This window comes from Aptenodytes patagonicus, chromosome 7 (assembly GCF_965638725.1).
Source record: "Aptenodytes patagonicus chromosome 7, bAptPat1.pri.cur, whole genome shotgun sequence".
NCBI classification, from domain to species: Eukaryota; Metazoa; Chordata; class Aves; order Sphenisciformes; family Spheniscidae; genus Aptenodytes; species Aptenodytes patagonicus.
Genome location: NC_134955.1, coordinates 32,567,732 through 32,590,143, shown reverse-complemented (window position 1 = coordinate 32,590,143; position 22,412 = coordinate 32,567,732). Strand labels below are relative to the sequence as shown.

Sequence of the window (22,412 nt, the reverse complement as noted above, 5' to 3'; positions counted from 1 at the left end):
TTCTACTGTCCCTGCAGTAATACTGCTGAAATCACCTGCTCTTTATCCCTAAGCACCCGTCAAGTCTATGAAGCTAGGGATTAAGGCTATCTTGGTAGAGGCCTTAGGAGGTTATGAAGTCCCTTCAAAACGATCTGCTTTAGAATCCCAAATCACTCTTTTCTAGTTTCTGACCCACAGTTTTTACATAAATGAACTGATAGTGTCCTGTGATTGTTTTTGATACGTGATTTCAACGCTGTTTTACTCAGAGTAGAAAATGACTTTCAGGTTCTAATCCTGGCACAAAATTGAGTAGCCATCCTCCTGTGCAAAATGGACCAGGGCAAACTTTGGAGTTGGACATTCAAGCTCTGGCCCAGGAGCAAATTCAAATTTTTATCCTCTCTTGATTACAGGTTGGTGTGGGAGGGGGCAAGCTTCAGGCTTTGGCTCTTTTACAGAGGATGTGTAACCTTGGCAGTCACCTAAGCTGGGACATCTCTATCCCTCAGTGTCCCTGTGCCTTGAGATGTGTTGAATTTTTAAAGTATCCTGCGCTTGAGTTCCATGCCCTTTCCAAAAACTGCTGCTGTCAACCTCCTAGATAACTGAGTGCTTGTGCTGCAACAACTCCTTTTGGACAGATTGTATAACTTTAAAAGAAGCAATAAGTTCAAACCTGGAGTCCTACTGCCTAATCCTGCTGGCTGAATTTGTGTTTTTCTGTTACATGATCCCAGCCAGCTCCCTTATCTTTCCTGTGACCTCTCTTCTGTTCACCCTCCCATTCCTCCTTTACATTTGTTTTCATTTGAAAAGCCTGTTCTCCTCTTTGCATCTGATGTTGCTGCTGCTCATGTTCACTGTCCTACTTCTAATGTGGTATTGTGTTACCATATGAGACCAAGGGCAGGGTGAACAAAGAAGCCCAGGAGCTCACAGACCTCCCCTTATCTCACTCCACCTTCTGGTTACCTGGCATCATTCAGACTAAGATTTTTCATGATAGTTGCCTTGCTTTTCTGAAAGTCCTGCTCCTCCTGTCATGCAAGACTTGACAGAAGCAATACTGATAGTAATAGACAGAAGTAATACTGATTGCCCATTTAGTCGTATTTCTCTCTATTTTAAAAGAATGACACCATAAGAAGTTGTCCTGTGCAGCTTTCAGGAACTAGATTTCAAAAGCAGAGTATCATTTAATTTCTTTTCCTTATTTTAAGCCTGTGTAAACCACATCATCAAATTGTCTTGACTGCTTATTGACTTTTCTTTCCCTTATCTTTTCCTACAACTTTTGCTTATTCTTTGCCTGTTGTCATTTCCTGCAACAGTTCTCCTCAGCCGTTTTCTGCAAAAATAACCTGATAAAATCATTTTTCTTTTCCATTACTCTCTTCTTGCCACTTTCTACCTTAACATCAGTCCTTTCTTTAACAGTAGCTCATCATCTTGTGAAGTTCATAAGATAGGTATCAGTGAGGAGCATTGAACCCTGTATTGTTTGATCCCTCCATGTTTTCTCACTGTACTTTGGTGCAAGGAATAGTCTTTCTGTGTGCAATGTCCTATGCCCGTTTGTGGCATTACATCAGTAATGCAAAACAGTGTTCTGTAATTTGTGTGATCACAGGGACGTTATTTTTCATTCATGTTAAAACTGAGATACAGCCACATGTACTAATACCTTGTAATTAATTGTAGCAACTGCAATATGCAGACCTGGATAGAAAACAAAAGCAGTAAACTTAGCAGGACTTCTGCTTTCAGAACGACTCTAATCAGCTGAGTTTTGACCTCTGCCATCTGTTATATTTAAAAAGTAAATTGTTTTGTAGGCTGCCAACCAGACTGGTAGCTGCTCCAAAAAAGCAAGTTATGTGTAGCGTATATAAAAGGCCATGAGGTTTCTCATGCCCCTTTAAAAAAAAAAACAAAAACCAAAAAAAGATTCAGGGTTCCTGTGAATTCCTGGGGAAAGAGGAGGTTCTGGGAATAGAAGGTAAGAGGTCCACATTCAGATGGGATGGCAACAGTGTTTAAAATGTCATCAGGATACTGGACATCTTCCTCAAGAGATGCTTGTATTACAGCATCTCTATTTACCTGCAGTGAGGAATGTCAAATGTGATACCTTCCTAGAAAAGCTTCCTCACTTTTACTGAGATCTGTGGCAGTGTTTCCCCTGAGGGCAGAGACTGGGCCGTAGACTTTGTGATTCTTCTTTTTGTACTCGTAATGTTTTTCTGCATCTGAATTGTTTTTCATCTCTTAAATTACAAAAATGTGTATGTTGTTTCTTAGGCACCGTACTTTTGGCCTTCAAACTGCTGGGAACCAGAAAACACAGATTATGGTGAGAGTATAATTATTTCATTGTAGAAAGTTACTACAGAAAGTTTGTGATGGAAAAAATTGTCCTTAAAATAATTACTGTTGGCCATCTAAACCCTTCATCAGCAGAGTTTCTTGTCAGACTGCAGCATTGGAGGCAGATTTGTGCCCATCTCAAATACGTGAAGTGAAATCCCAGGGTGGCTCAAGCCCACAGAGCTGTAGCCATCAAGTTCAGTGGGGCCAGGGTTTTACTTACCATTGCCCTTCATTCTCCCATAGCTCTGTTCGTTTCGGCAGGATTTATGGCAAGCAGAATACTGCTGCTTGGGAATCTTAAATAATACCAATATTGCTTCTGTGGGAGAATGTACTCTGATCTGTAGCTGGATCTGATATGTTGATCAATAAAAAGTTACCTCATCTGGGCACTCATCTGGCTGATCAATAAACCAGTATATAACTGATGGCAGCCCATAGTTAAAGTTCTCTGATATATGACATCAGACTTATTTTTCCCATTTTTTTAAGATTACCAGCTGATAGCTGGTAAAAAAGAGAAGACTGAGCATGGTTTATGAGCTAATAAACTGCAACATGGTGCGTTAAACATGTGAGTGCCTGCAGACAGTGATAATACATAAAGAAAATATGTCAGTGTTGTTATCTTTAGCTGTCTGCATGCAATGTTGCTGTCTCTTCCAGAACTGCGCTTCTTTCACAGTTAAATGATAAAATCAGTTGTTATATCCTGGTGTGGTATTGGAAGAGGAAGCGAATCCATGTGTGTGCTCATACAACAGGAGCTTCTGGAAGTGCTTCTTTTGAAATATCTCATAATCTAAGATCAGTTTAGAACTCCTCCCTGAATAATCAGGGGTTTTTTTCTTTCCCGGGCAATAATTACTCATCATTATGGATTCTGGAAATCATTTGCTGGGGTGGAGAAGTAGCCTGCAATGGTGTCTGTCATGTGATAGTTCATTTGCAGTCCTCATCTGCAGGGAAGCTAGCACAGACTTACGCGTTTATCCCAGTGAGGGAACGGCTTAGGAGAAAACATGATGCTGTTCATTATATGCAAAATAATTTCCAGATTTTACAGTCATCTTATATAACTGTCTGAACTGTGCCAAATATGTATTCTGTAAATATCAGAATAACAATCTGAAGAAGGAAGTTCCGTTTTTCACTATAGTATCTGATAAATAACTGGTTTTGCAGTCAGATTATTGTACTGCAAGGGCATTGAGTGGAACAGTACACCTCAAAATAAAGCCCTGTATGAGCTGACCCACAGCTGGACAAGCTGCAACTGCATTAGCTCTGAGCCCTGTAGTGACAGATTTTCATCTGTCCCAGAAATCTCTAACATATGCTTATAATCAGTCTTTGCATATCAGAGGTCTGTACAGATGGAGTCTTCCCAGGAATTAATCCCAAACTAGCAGTAGACCCAGATAAAACTGAAATCCCAGCAGCTCCCATACTTTTTCTGTTTGCATGGATCCACTCACAGGACAGGAACTAACTTGCTAATGGCAGGTCACTGCCTAGCATGAAGAAATACTGGGAGATGATTGACTCTCACTTTATTTGGTGTTGTAAATGGCTTACAGATGAAACTGCTCTTGAGATGTATAAATATAAATATACATGAACTGATCAGCTCTGGTTAACGTGCATAATAATTGGCTCATTATATGAAGGTTAGAATTATAGGAATAGCATAGACTAGAATTACATGAGTAGCACTGTTTTTTACATATATTTTTAAATAGAAGAATAGGTTTCCAATGGGAAACATCTATGAAGGTGTCAGAAAATTGTATTTATTAAGAAACCAAAACCCCATGGTTTTCAAAGAAAAGCTGAAATTTTCTCAAAAAGATGTATTGCAGTTTGATGTAGATGATGCTTTGCCTTCTGCCCCACTCCAGTTTCATATGCTGTTGGACAATAAGTACCTGGCCCTGCAGCATGAGAGAGGGCAAAACACAAGGAAGCCATAAAATTCACACCTAGATCGATCCCAAAATGAAAGCACTGGACCTCTCTTACGTAGTTCAGACCTGACTGTACACCCAGGGTGTGCTGGGGACCTTGTGTTTCAGCCTGTAATGGAAATGGGGCTAGCAGGCCAGCTGAGGCTTTCCCAGAAGGCAGCCTGGGACTGGTTTGGTGCCATGCACTGGGCTCATCGTGACCCTCAGAATCCCAAACCACATCAGTTTCTGCAGTGTCTGCCTATGGGGAAATGTGAGAAGGCTTCTCTTAACCATTTGAAATGTGTAGAATAAGTGGTTGAAGCATATGAAAAAATGCTCAGATCATACCTGTAAGATCTGGCCTGTATTTCTGTTTTCTTTTCGATATCCTGAAGTCTGGTTTTCTTTTTTTAAACAGGAGGGGAAAAGAAGTGCAGGGCTGCTCACTTTGGCAGGCATGTTCCCAAAGTGCTGAGGGGAACAGGTTGCTGATGCTAAATCTTTTACCAGCCCCAGAAGCAATTGTGCCTTTCTCAGTCATCTTGTTAGGTCCTGGCATCTACTCTCAGCACTTTTAAATGAGATGTCCCAGATGTTTAAGGCCTCTGAGATTACTAGTGGGTAATGTCAGCTGAGTATTCAGCCCTCTCATTCGTTGCCTCATGTTGCTTTCTGATGAGAACGAACAGTGCATGGACCACTTTTTTCTTTTTTAAGATCTAGTACTAATAATCTGCCTGTAATTGTTTTCCATTCTGTTTCTCCCTTTAGCCATCTATCTTTGCAAACGGACCATGCAGAACAAAGCTAGGCTGGAGCTGGCGGATTATGAAGCCGTAGGTACACTGCTACTAGTGTTTAAAGCTGGGGGGTGCAGGGAGAGCTTTGCTTGCAATTGAATGCTGCCGTTTTGTGCTTTGGGGTCAGCCTTTACTGTGTCTTTTTTTCAGTTGTCAGAATTGTGTGGAGGTTGATCTGGAGACAACATCAGGAACGTGATTGGGTAACGTCCCTGGCTTTGCAACATCTCAACTTAAAGCATCTGCTGTATAGCCAGCCCTCCAAGATTGGGGAAATTACAAAGTTTACAGTGGTTTCTTCTTTCCAGTTAACAGTTCCTGGGTTATATAGCAGATACTAACACAGGAAAATGATGGCTTTCAGGTGCATTATTGGGCAATTAAATTTCTGATGATCCATCTAGTTGTGGACCTTAAAAGGAAAGTTTTCAGATATTAGACTTCGACTGTTTTCAATATGCCATATAAAAATTATTACTCAAGCTTATTCAGGGCGTATTTGCTGTTATGAAATGTTTATCCATAAAAATATCCCCAACCTTGACTTCAGATTGTGGAGGGTTTGGGTGGAGAGGAGTGGGAAGATGGAGGCAGGAGGGGCAGCGCTGGTGTGAGTTTCTTTGAATGCCAGCAGTGTAACTCTCTGACCAGCTGAACTTTTCTTTCTGTCATAGTGACTTTTTTTTTTTGTTCACTAGCTCAACAATGTAACAGTTGAATTTCAAATGTGGAGTTTTTCGTTGGAGAGTTTGTTTACAAAGCTGGTTGCAGTGGGCTTCTGTGTTCATGTTTATTACAATGAAAACATTTATATTGCATATATTTCAGCGTTTTTTTCCAATAATGGACTTTTTCCTTCTTCCTTACCTTCTATGTTTTGGGACTTTAGTGCACATGGATATATATACATGCCATTTGGTCCTTTCAGTGAAGAGCATGCAAAAATTGCCACTTACCTCATCCACCCTGGAAATGCATCCAGAGTTCCCAAGAGTTCTAATATTGAAGTACAGGCATAAAGGAAGGAATATAATAATCTGCATGCACTTACACATCCTTTTGCTGAGTTTTCTCTTCTGCATATTGTTGATTTCATTATTAAAACCATTAAAATTGCTCACAGCCAACCAATTAACTGTAAGTACTCTAAAGATCTATCATAAAGCAACAAAAGGCTGTTCAGCAGCGCACACACTCCCACACACATGCAGCGAGGCTATGGCTAAGTACTTTTGCACATCGTTGTCTACTGAGAGTAGCAATGCTCCAGTGATGGCAAATAATTAGATCTTGGCAGTCTCTCATTTTTCTTGTGAATATTGCATTGCACAATTAGAGATCGCTTCTGCGTTCAAACTTTGCTGTCTTAATTAGAGACAATCCGATAAGAACGGCACCAACTCTTCCTAGTCATTATGGGAGCTGAAGCCGATCCAGCAATGGAGATGTAAGTTGAGCACAAGTGAGAGAAACAGGCTTATAGGAGTGGGAAGGAGCCCTGTATATTTACTATCTATTTTTGGAGATGTAGTATGAGAATGCTTCTCCATCGGCATCAGCACTGACCTGGAGTTTCCAAAGAGAATCTCTACAAAGCATCTCAGGGGACATCTTCTCATTTTTAGGTTCTGCTTGCAGCATTCATAGACAACCCCCCACCTCCCATTTATACTGGTAGAGCAGGGGTCTTGACGATATGATTAAGCTTGCATAATTGCATTCAGTTTTGTTTATAATTGGCCAAACATAAGCACGATTCAAATATTGCTTCAGTTGGTGCTGTTTCATTGGCTTCAGCATATTTACTCCAGAGGGCACATGTGAACATAATTTAAAATAAAATTAAAAAAAAGAAACCCTCAAAAAATTGTTTTTGCAGATAATTACAAGTAGTTCTTCCTTGTAGCCACAGTTAAGGAAATCATCGCAGTTCAGCACAGCTGTAAATCATTTGCTTAACTGTTTTCTTCCGTGTATACACACTGAAACTCTTACATGGACTTGGTGGTAACAGGGCCAAGCTTTATGCCTTGTGTTATACAAGAGTTTAAAGTAAATAATAGGAAGATTTCTTCTAGCATTGAAATGCATGCACTTAAGCACTTTCTTGAAATAAAGGGAATAGGTATAAAAAGAACAGCAGTAGAACTAATAGTGTTCATTTCAGTGAAAATTTGCAACAGTTGAACCAGCTGTAATGGAGAAGAGCGTCAGGTTAATGGTCTCGTAGGCCTCCTTGTCAGTGTGGGTGTGGATATGTGACTTCGGGGTGCCATTTGAGCCTGAAATTCTGGCCACGTCCCGAGTTTGACCTTGAGCTGTGATGAAGTCACATCCACCTCCAAATGTTCAGAACATGACACTCTCTGTAACGGGTCTGGACCAGAGCTCTTACTTCAGATGTAGAGCAAGGCTGCATCTGGACCCTGTCTTTGCAGTTAGCGATGTTCATTGTTCAGACAAACAAGCTATTTCCTTTTATGAATCATCCTGGCAATCCCCAGCCTTCAGTGCTGTGCAGCTGCGTAATGCTCTCAGCGGTGACCAGGACTCAGCAAAGCAAGGGATGCTCAGGCTTTGCACCTTAGCAAAAGCCTGAAGAGAAGAGAGCAGTGGGGGGGAGGAAGGGAAAGTGGGGGTGAGAGGAAAACGTGCAGGTGGCAGCCATCTGCTATCAGAAATGAAAGTCATCAGCTTCACAAAGCCTCTCAGTGTTATCTTTTGGGAACAAGTCCATCATTATTTTCATAGTAGAGCTCAGGCTGCCTTCATCACACTCCATTACTTCTCCCTGACAGGGCCTTCTTGACTGCAGCTATGGGGCTGCAGCCCGAAAGGATGTGTTACAACCTTGCTTTGCCTGCAAGATAGTTCACCTGAAACAAACACTGACTTCCGTGTCTTGAGTTTTCCAGTTAAAAAAAAAAAAGGAATAAAATAAACACCTGCCATGCCAACTGTGCTCTTAAGCAGCTGTTGTAATTACAGGGGTTAATTGTTCTTACTATTTTCATCTTTTGTCAGGAAAACTTAGCCAGACTTCAGAGAGCATTTGCAAGAAAGTGGGAATTCATCTTCATGCAAGCTGAGGCCCAAGTGAAGTGAGTAATCCTGGAACACTAAACTGCACCAGTATTTAGAGCTGTGAAGGGAAGGGGATTCTGTACAGATAAAACTTCTCTGTCAAAGTCTACTGCAGCTAAGCTCAGAAGGTGTTGGTGAATTTTAATCACCGGCAGACTAGAAACAATAGAGAGCCAATTCTGAAGGTTTGTGCCAGAATCTGAAAGATGGGTTTAATTATCTGTACATGGAAATGTTGTTCAGGAGCTCCTGAGCCTGGATTCACCATGGGAGCTTGGGCAATTCACTTGCCCATTCTGCTTCTACTTTTGTGTAGTATTTTTGTTTTGTATGAATGGAAAGAACAGAACTTTGTCATCTGTCTGTGTTACTCCATGCTTGTAAAGTATTTCTGAGTTTAAAAATACCGCTACTTCAGAGTGATTATAAGGGTGGTATTTACAGCAGTCTGGATTTGGTTTTCTCATTTATACCAATCCCCAGTTGACTCCATTGTACCTCTACTCTCTGCAGTCTGACTTGTGCTGCTAAATTAGTGTGGAGAATTGAGTACCACTTACGTGAAACTTACTCAGATTTAGTATTTGGGTTTTTCCTATCTGCTCATAATTGAAATCTACTTTTTTTTTTCCTCATCTTCCCTTGTGAAAACAGTTTGAAGCCTCTCAATGTTTTGAGCGTGTTTTCATTATTGCTGCAAAATGGGTATGGTCCAGGGTTTGTAGACTAGTGTCTACAAACTAGCGCCTAAAACCCTCCGTGGCCGTTTTGTGCATGTAGTTGTCACCTATAAAATGGAAAGGGTGGTGAAGATGGCACATGAGAACACTAGTACTGACAATCTGTATCACATGAAGGAATTTGCACTTTCAGCATTAGATGCTAAAAAGTTAAGGAACATCATTTCTTGAGGGTGTGGCTGAGGTATATGTCTCTATCTTTGATTAACTCTTTGGAATTTTGATTAATTCTTTGCTTAATAACATTGTAATTATGCACTATTTAAGTACATGGTAGTTATCCTTTAATTTACAAGGTAATTAAGGGATTTTTTCCGACCAGAATACCAGTGTTCTGTTTGAAAGAGAAAATTAGAAGTTAAGACAGCAATTGTACTTTCAGTTACTTAAAGGTTTATTGCCAAGATGAAAAAAAAACAAATCTAAGTCAAAACAAAATTCTGCATTCTGTCCACAGCACACAATTATTACCTAAGAAAGAAATGTAAATATCAGATTCTTGATGTGATCACTGTTGCTTATTCATCTTTTCTCCATTCAGTTTTCTTTGAAACGTAAGCATGGACTGGCCACTATCAACTTTTTTTGCTGGCTAGTTTCAGCTTCTTGGTTCCCAGTTCATGTGGTGGTTCAGTGTTCAGGTTTCCAACAAGGCAGGGCTGGAATTCACAGTGTAATTCACAGCCCTCAATTAACTAAAAAAGAAGACAAACCAAAAATAACTGAAAACATTCCTCCTGCTTATCAAGTTCTGCTCTGCCTTCCACGTCTTTGCACACAGGATTTCCATTGCTGTACCTACATTGCTCAAAAACTGCAGGCACAGAGCATCTAATTATGTAGTGTCTTCATAGTTTAAAATGTGAAATACTGAGTTATCAGTAAGTTTGGGAATAAGAACCAAGAACCTCGGTTCAGCACAAAGCACCTGTGAAGACAATTCATGGAGCCTCTGAAGAGTCCCTCCAGTTCGTGTGTGGTGTGATGTTGGCCAAAGTCTTCACCTTCCCCTTTGGCCAGGCACAAAGGGCTTGCTCAGAAAAAGAAGTTTTGGGCTGGGTGTCTGTGTTTGTTCCCCAGCACAGTACAGCAACTGCTATCTGGTGGCTGCTCTGTCTTTGCGCAGGGACAGAGCTGGTGCAGAGCTGGTTTCTCGTCTCAGTGTTGCAGGGAGGATATTCAGAGAGTGATACCAAACTGTGGAGGACTCAGGCTTTTTGTGGGGAGGGGTGTTTGGAAACTTCAGTTTCAGTCCTCCATTTCCTAATCCTTTTTCTAGCACAGACTTAGCCGAGGATCACCGCCCCTCCGAAAGAAAAACCGGAGGGAGGGAGAACCTGATGGTCAGAAATCCCAGCTGGGGTGGATTTTTTCCTCACTGCTTTGATTTTCCCGGGTGGCGGCAGTGCAGAAACCCAGCACAGGGATGCTGTTGGCTTTTCAATCCTGCTCTGGAGACAAAGGCGGTTCCTCCTTCCCTGTGCCGCACCCAGTCTCTCTGCAGGTAGATCTTGCAAGCCAGTGGTGACTTTGTTGTGCTCACGTGTAGAGCTGAGCACAGGAGTGAGGCACCAGAAGCGAATTGCCTAATGCTGCCGAGAGATAGGGAAACAGTTGTTTTGAACAACCTCCGGTCGCCTTTGATGCATGTGCTTTGAGTGAGTCGATTCACTGGCTGCATCAGGGCTGAAATTACTGAGTTACAGTTGTGCTGGCCCAGCCGCGTGTCTCTTGGGTGAGTGCAGGCTTGCACGGGGCCATGCAGCAAGCTCTGCTCCCGTTGCCTGTGCTGTCACCGCTCGTTCTGCCAACACGGGCGGGCGGCAGAGCCGGTCTGTTGAAAGCCCTAAGGAGTGTGGCCCAAGTGCTGCCCATGCTGTTGCCGCTGGGAATGCCTGGGATAGCTGCCCCTCCGCAATCTGTGGTCATGTCAGCGGTGCCGCTGGGGCACCGGGGTGCAAAGGGACCTCCCGACGTGGACCTCTGTCCAGCACCAGCTGAGAGCTTCACCTGAAGTAAAGAGGTCCCGGTGGGTCTCCTTACAAAGCCAAAGCCAAACATGAACCTCCCCAGCCTGCCAAATCAGGGTCTGGGAACAGAGTATCGGGAAAGGTGGTTTTCCTCTCCAGATGAAAAAACGGATGTTAAAGTAAATTTTCCACCTTAGTAGGAAAATCTCTTTTGACACATACTGGAGGAAACATCAGTGATACTTTGTTCGTGGCACACGGCCTGCAAGCGGGAGTGTGACATTGCTGTACAAAAAAGTGGATTTCTGAATTTTTTTTATCATGGGGTTAAAAACCCCAGCTAGAAACTGTAACAAAGAAGAAAGCATTACTTGTACATTGACTTATATGTTTATACTTTTGTTTTCAGAATCGACAGAAAAAAGGATAAAACAGAAAGAAAGATTTTGGACAGCCAGGAAAGAGCATTCTGGGATGTGCACAGGCCTGTGGTAAAGCTCTTTTTGAATGATGAGACTTTCCAGATTTTGACAGGAAAGTTTTAATACTAGTAAACACTGTGCCAGGTATTGCATAAAGACATTGCCTTTAAAGTCACCACGTGGATTTTCCTTGCAGTTCAAAACACACCAAGTGTCTACAAGATTATTTTAGATATTCTAGGCTTGTGCATGCATGGAACTATTGATTTGGAAATATATGATAAATGTGAAGTTTTGAAGATCATTTATTGTGCATACGAAAGAAAAGCAGCTTACCCAGTTTGGTTCAGACTTCCTAGAAAAAGCTCCCCTCTTAGTAGAGATACTTCCTTTTGGTGCCAAAGTTATGAGTAAATGGATTGGATGCTGAGATGCCAACTTTGGGTATATGCAGTCTCTTGTTTAGCAAGGATAATTTATGGGACACAAACTTCAGGAAAGAATTTTGGACAAGATCTAATTGTATATTTTAGAAAGGTAAGGTAGCATGTGGGTTGTAAACAGAGGAGTAATACGATTACCATCTCTTTTCAGCCTGGCTGTGTGAACACCACAGAAATGGACATTAGAAAGTGTCGTCGTATGAAAAACCCACAGAAAGTGAAAAAGGTCACTTTGAGTTTCTGGTTTTGTTTGTGGGTTTGTTTGTTTGTTTGTTTTTGTTTTTAATGTAAGTCACGCTTGACACCTACAGTATCTCAGACTTTCCCAATAGGAACCAAAAAAAGCGTTTTGCAAATATCATTTCCGTTTTGTTCCAATTGGTGAATTTACTATTCCTGTTTTACCAGCAGAGCAGTACAGACTGGGCGATGGGTAGAGCTGAGAAGGGCGTTAAGGAGCTTTGTGTCCCAGATGTCTGCTGGCTCTGCACTCCTATAAAATTCAAAGCAGTTGGCAAAAGTACCTAGGTCCCATTTTCAGAAATTATTTGGGCACGGATTTTTCAGAGCTGTTTACCCACCTTAATCATTTCAAAGGCTGGATCATTAGCAACTTGGGTGTCTTTGACTTCCAGCAAGTTTTAGCTCTTCTGTGTATTATATACATAATCATGAATTATATATTCATGATTATGTATATATATATATATAAAATATATATATATATACATAATAATATATATAATATACAGAATCATAGAATTATTTAGGTTGGAAAAGACCCTTAAGATCACTGAGTCCAACCATAAACCTAACACTGCCAAGTCCACCACTAAACCATGTCCCTGAGCACCACATCTACACGTCTTTTAAATACTTCCAGGGATGGCAACTCAACCACTTCCCTGGGCAGCCTGTTCCAGTGCTCAATAGTCCTTTCAGTGAAGAAATTTTTCCTGATATCCAATATAAACCTCCCCTGGTGCAACTTGAGGCCGTTTCCTCTCGTCCTGTCAATTGTTACCTGTTTTGGAGGTGACACCAGACTCCTGAACTTTCATTGGTAGTTAAATTGCAGCAGAGCTAGTCACGTGTCTCTTAGGAGCGTTAAATAAAAAGCAAAAGTACAAAATTAAAGGGTAACTGATACTGCTTTCAGTGCAGGTCTCTGTCCTGAAAATGAATGGCTACAAGTCAATCTGCAGGTTTTTGTTTAGAGAGGTTTATGTGAACTTGACCCATTGACACCTGGTTAAGCTCTTTCTTCGATGTGTAGTTTTACAACAAGAAATTAAACCAAGTGAAAGAAAATGGGATAGGATTAGGTTCTAGTCTATTCTTTCTCCGCTTGGTTCATCACAATGACCATTCCCAGTGTTCATCCTGCAAGCGTTGATACACACAGCCTTCAGAGCTCCTAAAAATTATCAGCTGCATTTTAACATTTAAAATAAACTCTTTTCTTAACGTGCCTGCAGACCTTCCAAGTGCAGGCACCTGCAAGCGTGGTCTGATCTGTAAATTTTGCTCCAGGCTGAATGATTATTGACCTGTGTGGATGTAAACAGTAGGAAATTGCTGGCTTGTTACCTTGCTGCTTTGCATACTGCACTTTTCCTCATTGCATAACAGAGAAAAGTGCCGTAATTTCTTCTGTTTGTTTATTGGTTCCTCACAGTCAGTATATGGGGTTACAGAGGAGTCTCAGCCCCAAAGCCCAGTACACGTGCCCTCCCAACCTGTACGCAAAACTACAAAAGAGGATTTCCGGAAACAAGTAAGTAGATGGCTATATGGCAACTCTTCTGAGAACTGTTATCGGGGGGGGGGGAAGCATATAAAGTTACTGAGATATCAGCAAAACCAACTGTATGCTTTACCTGTCCTTGACCCTCACATACTTTATGTAAAGTACTAAGTATTTAAAGATATGTATATATTTTCATTGAGGAGTGCAGTTGTATGATGATATGTATTATGGGTAATACTGACCTTTTAATCTACTATTATTCTGTCTGTGGACCAGTATTCATCCTCTGGTTCACTGAGGATGTCTGAAAAGTGGGCAGTGGTGAAGGCTAGGGAAGAAGCCAGCATACTGGGGTACAGGCTGGGGATGGGTGGGGAGGAAAGGCATCGTTTGGTGCATGACTGTTAGACTGTACAGTCAGAGCTTTTAGGGAACTAGGAAAAAGTTATTTGCACAATCACTCCAAGGAATGGCCAGCCAACTTACACATCCTTGCCTCGGCACAGGGAGCTCTCCCTCGAAATTACTTTCCTGCAACAAGCAGCACTCACTGAAGTACAGGCAGGAATCACTAGGTCAGCATTTTAGTAAAGGCAGCTTTAAACATGTTTCTTAGGCAGCCAGTTTTAGGGTGGCCTTCTGAACTAAACCTGAACACTAAATTTCTTGAGCTTTTTCCATCATAGGCAACATAGGCTGCAGAGTACTGTGAAGAACTAGTTCATAGCAGAGTGCAAATATGCTGTAAAACTGTTATGGGTCTTGTGATGCCAGTCAGTTAGAGAAATGGAAGAGAGGAGTGTGGTGTAAAAAGGGGATCGCATTGCATCCTGCGTAGACTAGGAACCTCAGCCCCAAATATGTGCCTTTCCTACTTTTAATTATGTCTTCTAAAGCTTCCCCTGGGTCTCTGCCGTAGGAAATGGAGACTCCTGTTGGAAGCAGTTAATAAGCTGCTTCTAATACCTAGGGAAGGGTCCCATTTCCTTCTGAGTTACTTTCAAGCTGTTTGGAAAGAGAAATCAATAGTGTGTTGGGATATGATCAATGCATGCTGTCGAGCTCCTGGATTGTTAATGTCCTTGTCATCTCTCTCCTCAGATAACTTTTCTCAACATGCAGATAGAGAGACATTGTTTAAAGATGTCCAAAGTAGCAGAAAGGTGAGTGTCCCCGTTTGCATGATTTCCCATTCTTTCCTCACCTCCAGTTTGATGTTTCCAGAAACAGAGCGGGCAGGAACGCACAAAGGCTGGTCCCCCTTCTGTGTGCATCAATTCTTCCCCCTCCTTGACCGGCCGTGCTACCTGTCTGCTGACCACTGACACTTCTGCACTCGCTCTTCTGCCACGGACAAAAAGTAGGTGAAAAATGAGGATGCTGTCGTACTGTAAAAGCAAAAGAAATACCATTCACAAAAGAAGGAACCCTTGCAGTGCTTTTGTTTCCCACCCCTTCACAACCCTAGACTTTATGTACAGAAAAGTCATTCCTGTTTCAATTTGAAAATACCCTTTTTTCTTTTGTGGGTGAACTCTTAGTGCTCACCTTTTGTTAGTCTGGCACAGCTCTGGGGAAGGAGCTGCGTTTGCATCTTGTTGCACGTGGTGTTCATGTCCATGTTCATACTGGGGTTGTAGGGCCAGTTTCTGCTCCCACTTATACATATGAAACCCTATGGGAAGTACTGGGGTTGTACCTGGGCTACTCAAGGCAGTGTTTTAAGAGGTGGATTTCTCACAGAGGCAAATCAAGGCACAATTTGACTTGCGGAATATTTAGCTCTGTTAGGAAACTATGAACAGGTAAAGAACAAGCTCAAATTTAATTGAGAATGACAGCACCTTTACGTAGATATTTGTAAGTTATGCACATTTGCAGGGGAATCACTGAGACAAATGTGGGGATTGGCATGCTCTTCAGTAACGTCACTTTTAGAGCAAAACTCTGTTGAACATGAGGGACATGATAAAGGCTGGTGCATTGTAGAGAAATAATAGAGGAATTTTTATTTAAGCAAATTAAAAAGAGATTACCCTATGAAATGTGCTTTGCAGTGCCTGCACCTGTAATTAGCATGTGTGTACTAAACTAGGCAAATTAAATGGCGAGAGCCCCAAACTAAGTTCCTATTGGCTCATAACGTTTAACAATTAAAATGAAAATTTATCCAATTAAATAGAAAATACTCAGAGGCTCCCTGAAATCCTGCATACGCTATATTGTATGATTGAAATTAGCACATTCATATTTATGTTTTGGTTCTTTTTTGTTAAGAAGATACATTTGTGCTTTACCAAAAAATGTCATTTTGTACTGAATTTACTTACAATGACCTTAATATACTGAGACAGTAAAAATTTCCAGGCTGGTAATTTACAAGCAAGCAGATCTGTTTTGCTTGAATTTTTTCTAGGTAGGTATTTATTCAATAAGATGGACTTAGTAAAACTCATTCACTTGTGAACATCAAATCCTGTCCACATAACACACCTGTTGTTCAAGTTCGTAAGGAGCTACTGGCATTATAAATGTAACATTGTCAATGCCAAAAAAACCTGTTAGTTTTCAGTAAAACTGGACAGAAAATTTTCGTGGTTTGAAAGGGCTTTGGGATTATTTTTTTTTTACTGGTCCCAAATTGGAGAAGAAAATGTTGTTATCAAAACCTGTGCAAATTGATAACCAGGAGAAAAGTAAATAAAATGAGAACAATCAAAAAGTTCTTTTCTCCTGTTTTGAAAGTTTCATTATGAAATATGAATGAATATTTTTCATATTGAATTTATGAAATTCTAAAGAATGAAAATCATGGTTGTGATATTTATATCTTGGGAAGAAGTGTTTGGTGATGTGATGACTTTGGGTGGCAGTGTTGCTGGAGGGTCCCAGGGCTTGGTGCGGAGAGTGGTAGGAAGTGCAGCCTGGATGTGGAGGGTCACGGAGCAGGAGGGAGGGAAGCAGAGGGGCTGTTGAGTCCAGTGGCTTGGCAGGGGTGGAGATAGGTGAGGAGGAATGAATGTGGATGACCTGAGTTGAACGATTGCCTGAAAAAAAAACCTGTGCGGCCTGAAAGCCTGATGTAAAACGCTGAATACAAATGCCAGGAACAAATCTGCTGCGTAAGGAGGTGCCGTTACTAGCAAGTCACTTTTCAGGCTGGGCCCCACTGTCGGGACTAGTTTAAGTGACAGTGTGGCAGATCGGGGTGCAGGAGACGACTTCTTGGCCCGCTCCTTTCGACAGCCAAGCCTGACAGCGACACCACGTGCCATTTTTTCAGTACGGCGCAAAGACGCTTCCAGGCAGGACGAGAGAAGTAACGAGGAGCAAATAAGGCAGGGGGTGGTGGGGGAAACAAGCTGCTGTCTAATCTTTTATAGGAATAAGTTATAAATTATTTTAATAGTGATAGACCAATCACATACATTTTCCATGAATGCATGCTATTCTATGGGACAGCCCTTGTCCAGCAGAAGGGGAATGGAAAGGCTCTCAAAAGGTTATCCCCAGCTCCCATGAAATAAATGCCCACTACTAAAGATTTTCTGCCCCCCTCCTCCCTGTTCCCCTTCCAGCAGTAGATCTGCACCAACTGTGGGAGCAGGCATCCCCCAGCTGCTCCAGGCACCTTGGAAACAGTTTTCTTCTCCTTTCTTCCACATCCTTTCTCCCTTCCTGGGACCTGCACGCTGTCAGGTTTAGGATTTGGCAATGAGATTTGAGAACTGTTGAGAAAAACTATCAATATATTCTACCTACTGTTTCCCTGACTGCATTGTGCCATGTTAGTGCAATCCCACTACATGTGGCATCACAGAAATGGCTGGGGAAAACCAGAGCATCTTCTTACCAGAAGCAATCTCAGCTCCCTAGATGAAGATCTGTGCTATCCTCTCAGCTCCTCAAAGTTACTGTGAAGGCTCCGCAGGGCGCCCTGATTGTGAGACAGTTGGGTTCTCAAGGCAAGCTCTGCACCCTTCAGTGAACTCTTCCCACCACCTCTTCTACCAGAATTACAGTGCATCACCTGAAAGGCCAAAAGTCCAGGTTTGCATTTTGACAGAAATGCTTTCCCTTAGGAGTCCCCCGCCTGTAGCCTTCTTTAGACAATGAGGCAACGATTCTGCTGCTGTCATTATACTGAATCAGCAAAACGTGCTTAGCAATTCCCCCTTGTTTCATTTAATTTAGTTTTTTCCCCTTTTATTCTTGCTAGTACTTGTACTAGCACATCTGATGCCTTCTTACTATTTTATTAGGAGCAATTCAAGTTTCACAGCAGATATCTCCTGATTGATCCTTTTTGTTGGGTTTTTTTTAACCAACCCTCTCTCTCTCTCATTGATGTCTCAGGAATTGCTGCCGCTCTCTGAAATTGGACGCTGCTCCCTCCTCCAACCCTTGACCCACAGCAGTCATGAAATGTAATTAATGAAATGAGATGAGACAGCCCTGAGTGCCCTGAGGGGCAATGGGAACCTGCTGTGGTTACAAAAGTGTATGATTTTAATGCCTCATGATAAGAGCTAGGACAAACAAAAAGAAATAATTACTGTAGAGCAGGTCAGGGAAACTTTCTGCCTTTTGTGACCCTTTGTTTCACAGGGTCTTTTCGTTTTCCTGCCTTTTTGAGAAGTGGAAGACCAGAGGTAAAGTTTAGCATGGACAATCACAGTGCAACTAGATTAGTTGTTCAGTATGATGAGACTCAATTAACTTAGTTAATTACTTGGCAGACCTAGGCAAAAAAATTAAAAAGTGCCTTAGAGTATTTCCGATATAGACTAGGACAAATTTCTTTTGATTTATTCATATATGCTGTCTTTCTTTTGTAAAAAAAGCACCCCTAGCCCCAACCCCAGTGGAATTCCTGAATCACGCAAGCAGACGCAGTCCTTTTCCCAGGAAGCTCTTTGAATGTCATCCTAGTGAGGATTAGAGGCTATATGTCTTATCTGACTCGTCATGAAGCAAGCCAGTATAAAGGCCAGGTGTTTCTCCAACATGCATATAATTTACTACATTCTAAGTTAATTATTATAAACTACCGTTGAAGTATTTTACAATAGTGCCATTAGACTAAACGGTATACCAGCGTAACAAAAAAAGTTATCTATAGTCTGAAGCTTTGATGCTCAGGACTGTGATCCTCCAAAGATTTAAGTACATTCTTAGCTACAGAACATGACCCTATTTAGATGAGTTACTCATAATGCATAAAGTTAAGTGGGTGCAAAAGTCTGCAAAACCCAAAAAGGCCCGAGGCAATAGGAACGTGCAACAAATGAAGAGGAGGACACGCGCTTTGTAGTCATCCCATGGCTCTTCGGGGGAAGTCCTACCATAGCAATCCAGTTCTTGCCTTGTTGGGCTTTTTGTGAGCATCTTGACAGATGAGCTCGAGGAAAATACTGCAGTGAGCTGGTGGGTGTTTCCAGAGAAATCCTTGCGTGCACCAACCCTGGGAAAAGGGACTTCTGTGGTTGCTGAGAAACTGACTGATCCCTACAAAAATAAAAAGCACCCCCCCCCAAAAAAAAAAGCCAGAAGAAAAGAAAAGCTGTACCTCTCTGACATGTGACTGAGCATTCAGGCCCTGATTCTTTTTTTTCCTTTCTTCTTTTTTTTTTTTCTTTTTTATATCTGTCAGTTTAATAGCCTACACAGAGCAGTATGTGGAATATGACCCCTTTATAACTCCTGCTGAGCCTTCCAATCCCTGGATAAGTGATGATGTAGCGTTGTGGGACATTGAAATGAGGTAAGAATTCGTAGTTTTAAGTAATGTTAGAGTTGTCTTGCCATTTTGATTGTATGCTCTTCCCACTGCCCTGTTCGGATAGGAAGTTGGATGTCTGTAACTTTACAAGATACAAGTACCTAGCTGAAGTTTAAACAGGAGCTTATGCTTTATCACTTCTTCTGTGAATTATTCAGCCCTTCCACTTCCATATGACTTGATGTGTGGTACTCTGTAAGTCAGGTAACGGATGTTCTCATGCCTGTCAAGGACATGCACAGACTCAGGTCTAAGAGTCCACAGATACAGGATACTGCTAAGAGATACTTGTTCCAGCACATCTCCTTTGACCCTTGAGAGCCTGCTCTCTGGTCGTCCCCCAGCTGCAGTGCTCCAGCCCTGCTCCTGTCCTGGGATCCCATGAAAGATGCCGCTGGCAGAATAGGATGGGTTATAGGGCAGTGGCTGTTCCCGCTGTGCAGAGGTGGATTTGGCACAGGAGCCAGAGGAGTGTAGCTCACACATAACGTGTGAGACTTGGCAGGTCAGAATTATAATAGTTTGACAAAGTGAGTTTGGGCCTCACCTGTTAGTGAGGTGGCTGGCTTGTCTCTGTTACAGTGTCTAATAGATGAAAAGGAGGAGGAATGACTGTAGGACTTCCAATGCTTTGCACCTCAGAGAGTTTCTCCAAAAAAACAAGCACAACACTGCAATTTAGATCGTCTTTTGCCCATGTGATGCCGGTGCAAGGGAAGTCTGGCCAGTGTCTACATCTCTTGCCATCACAGGCTATCCACAGCTCTTGCAGTGGGGCTAGAATTGTCCTGCCTGCCTCTATGCCTAGCATAGCCTCTATGCCTAGCATAGCAGCTATCACAGCAGGTTTAAATGAAATCACCATGCCACATATCACCTTTGCTACTCACTCACATCCTGTGGCCAACTGAGCAAGTGCTCAGCAGCTTCTCCTAGTGTTTAGCTGCTGCTGTTTGGCACCAAATCTGAACTGGGAGTTCACTTTAGCAAATCTTTGAAAGGAGAATGCTAAATCTAATCCTGTCTGTTCTTGAATAATAATGTAAAGTTTAAGATGCTACCAGCCTAAGAAAGCCAATTCATAGTGAATCAGTGTTGCAGGAAAAGGGCAAGTTTTTTCCCTGTTTAAAACCCATGTGGTCTGGGATGTGAAAGATGTTTTCACCTGCTTCTCTGGTAGTCACAGAAATCCATTAGTTCCCTAATCTCTGCCCCTCTTCACATAATTTCAATATTTTGGATTTCCTTTTTAGTCAGTTTCTCTCATTTTCTCCATCCTCCCTAGCAGGGCTAGAACCAGATACAGCCCCTGCAAAATACTTCTCTGGAGGAACCCCCACCCACAAGGTAGTCCAGGCATCCATTATTTCTGCATCTGTTGAGGTAGCTGCAAGTCCCAGAAAAGATGTCTGTGTCCCTGAAGAATACAATTAACCTGATGTCACAGCCTTTGTAGGAATTTAAAATGAATGCTTGGTTTCTGCTATGATTTCAGAGTTAAGGAAGGTGATTCTCCTGCTGATGAAAAAGAGAAGGTTGTATTGTTGGGAGATAGAAGAACAAACAGCTCTGTATTTCCATTTTATTCTCTATTGTAAGAGAACTCACTGCATCTGCATCTAGTTGCAACTTGCATGAATAATTAAATGATCCCCGAGAGCTGCGGTAGCCCTTGTCTTGCCTGCCAAAGCTGTTTCCTCAGTTAGGAGAGCAGAGCCCTTGCTCAGGAAAACAAAGAGCCTCTCACTTCTAATGGTAAGGCAGTGAGTATGGACAGCCCTGTGCCACTACAGTTCATCCTTCATGGCACTCAGGACTCGGGAAACGCCATGTTTCCTAAAGCCTTCAGTTTTAGACAGCACTTTGGCCTTTTTGTTCGCGCTAGAATATTGTGCAGTGGCAAGAAGAGCAGCTACAGATCTCTGGGTTCAGCAGGAAATTCCCTGAGCTTAGCTCGTGCGTAGCTCTGCACAAACATGGCTCTCATGTCCCCGTGTCAGGGCTGGCTCACTTAACAGGTAGGCTGGCATCCGCGCCCTTGTCAGCAACACTGCTGGCTCCTGGGTGAGCGCAGGAGGAGCCATCCCAAGTGCTCTGCACTTTGAGTGAGGACATGCCCATCAATTTTGCTTAGTCTTTACACCAAGAGGAAATCAAAGCGGGCATTTTATTTACCCCTTTGGCTTATTTGTCTTCAGCACAGATCACCACTGTCCCCTAAGGCTCCAGGATTAGGAATCACCGTGGACATGATGAGACGTAGTTAATAGATATGTACTGTTAACAATGGCTCTACTGTCACAAATGTGAGCAGCTGAGCTGTATTTTAATGGTTGTCTCATAGTATGACGCCATCACACCAGAAGCTTTCAAACACTTTGTGAGCCCAGATTACGCTCTGATGCGGACTGTCTCGTAGGGTCCTCCTCGTGATTCCCAGGCACTGCCTCTCCCCATAGGCATCTCTGCAACATGTCTGGCAATTCAAACAACAGCTTATGTAAGTGGGGTTGTATTAAGAAATAATTTAGGAGAAAGGTTGTTAGTGATTTTCGTGCCTCTGCATCTCGGTGTCCCAGCTGAGACACAAAATAGAGTCTGATTATCACGGAGCGGAGGAGGGAGATGCTTTTTAGTCTTCCAAGACTTTGGCATCCAAAAATCAGAGGCACTGAAAAATAAAAGACCACAAACCAGCAATCATTTTTAGAAATCTTGTCTGCACTGCTTCTTGGTGAAACTGCTTTTTTAATGCAAATGTGGAACTGAAAATCTGAAGCCAGTTCCAAGTGACCAGCCAGCACTGTGTGGGACACAAGGAGATCCTCTGGAGCTCACCAGCGGCCCAGGGAATACTGCTGGCAAATTTCTGCCTTGACATATAAGAAATTCCCAAGGTACATTTGAGGAGATACATAAGAAGTGCATAATGAATAACCATTCAAGTATGGTATGCTGTTCTTTACATGAAACCTACCAGAAATTACTCTGAAAATCATATAATTCACTGTCTCATTTTGCCGTGTACGTAAGCACCCAGACAGTACAGTTGCTTTAAGGATGGCCCTGGTCTTTATAGCTTCTTTTTGTATGTTATTTGCTAACTTGTATTTCTGC

The 22,412-nt window shown here is 42.2% G+C and overlaps 1 protein-coding gene across 5 annotated transcripts in view; it reads left to right on the top strand.

Moving 5' to 3' along the window:
• RGS6 (regulator of G protein signaling 6) overlaps positions 1-22,412 on the top strand; it is a 293,786-nt gene that overhangs the window by 223,173 nt on the left and 48,201 nt on the right. For all 5 annotated transcript variants that reach the window (XM_076344752.1, XM_076344748.1, XM_076344750.1 and 2 more), the window contains 8 exons: positions 2,287-2,338; positions 5,076-5,140; positions 8,129-8,205; positions 11,308-11,389; positions 11,915-11,989; positions 13,442-13,540; positions 14,615-14,676; positions 19,167-19,277. In XM_076344752.1, coding sequence (XP_076200867.1) covers positions 2,287-2,338; positions 5,076-5,140; positions 8,129-8,205; positions 11,308-11,389; positions 11,915-11,989; positions 13,442-13,540; positions 14,615-14,676; positions 19,167-19,277 — 623 coding nt within the window. The remainder of the gene's footprint in view (positions 1-2,286; positions 2,339-5,075; positions 5,141-8,128; positions 8,206-11,307; positions 11,390-11,914; positions 11,990-13,441; positions 13,541-14,614; positions 14,677-19,166; positions 19,278-22,412) is intronic.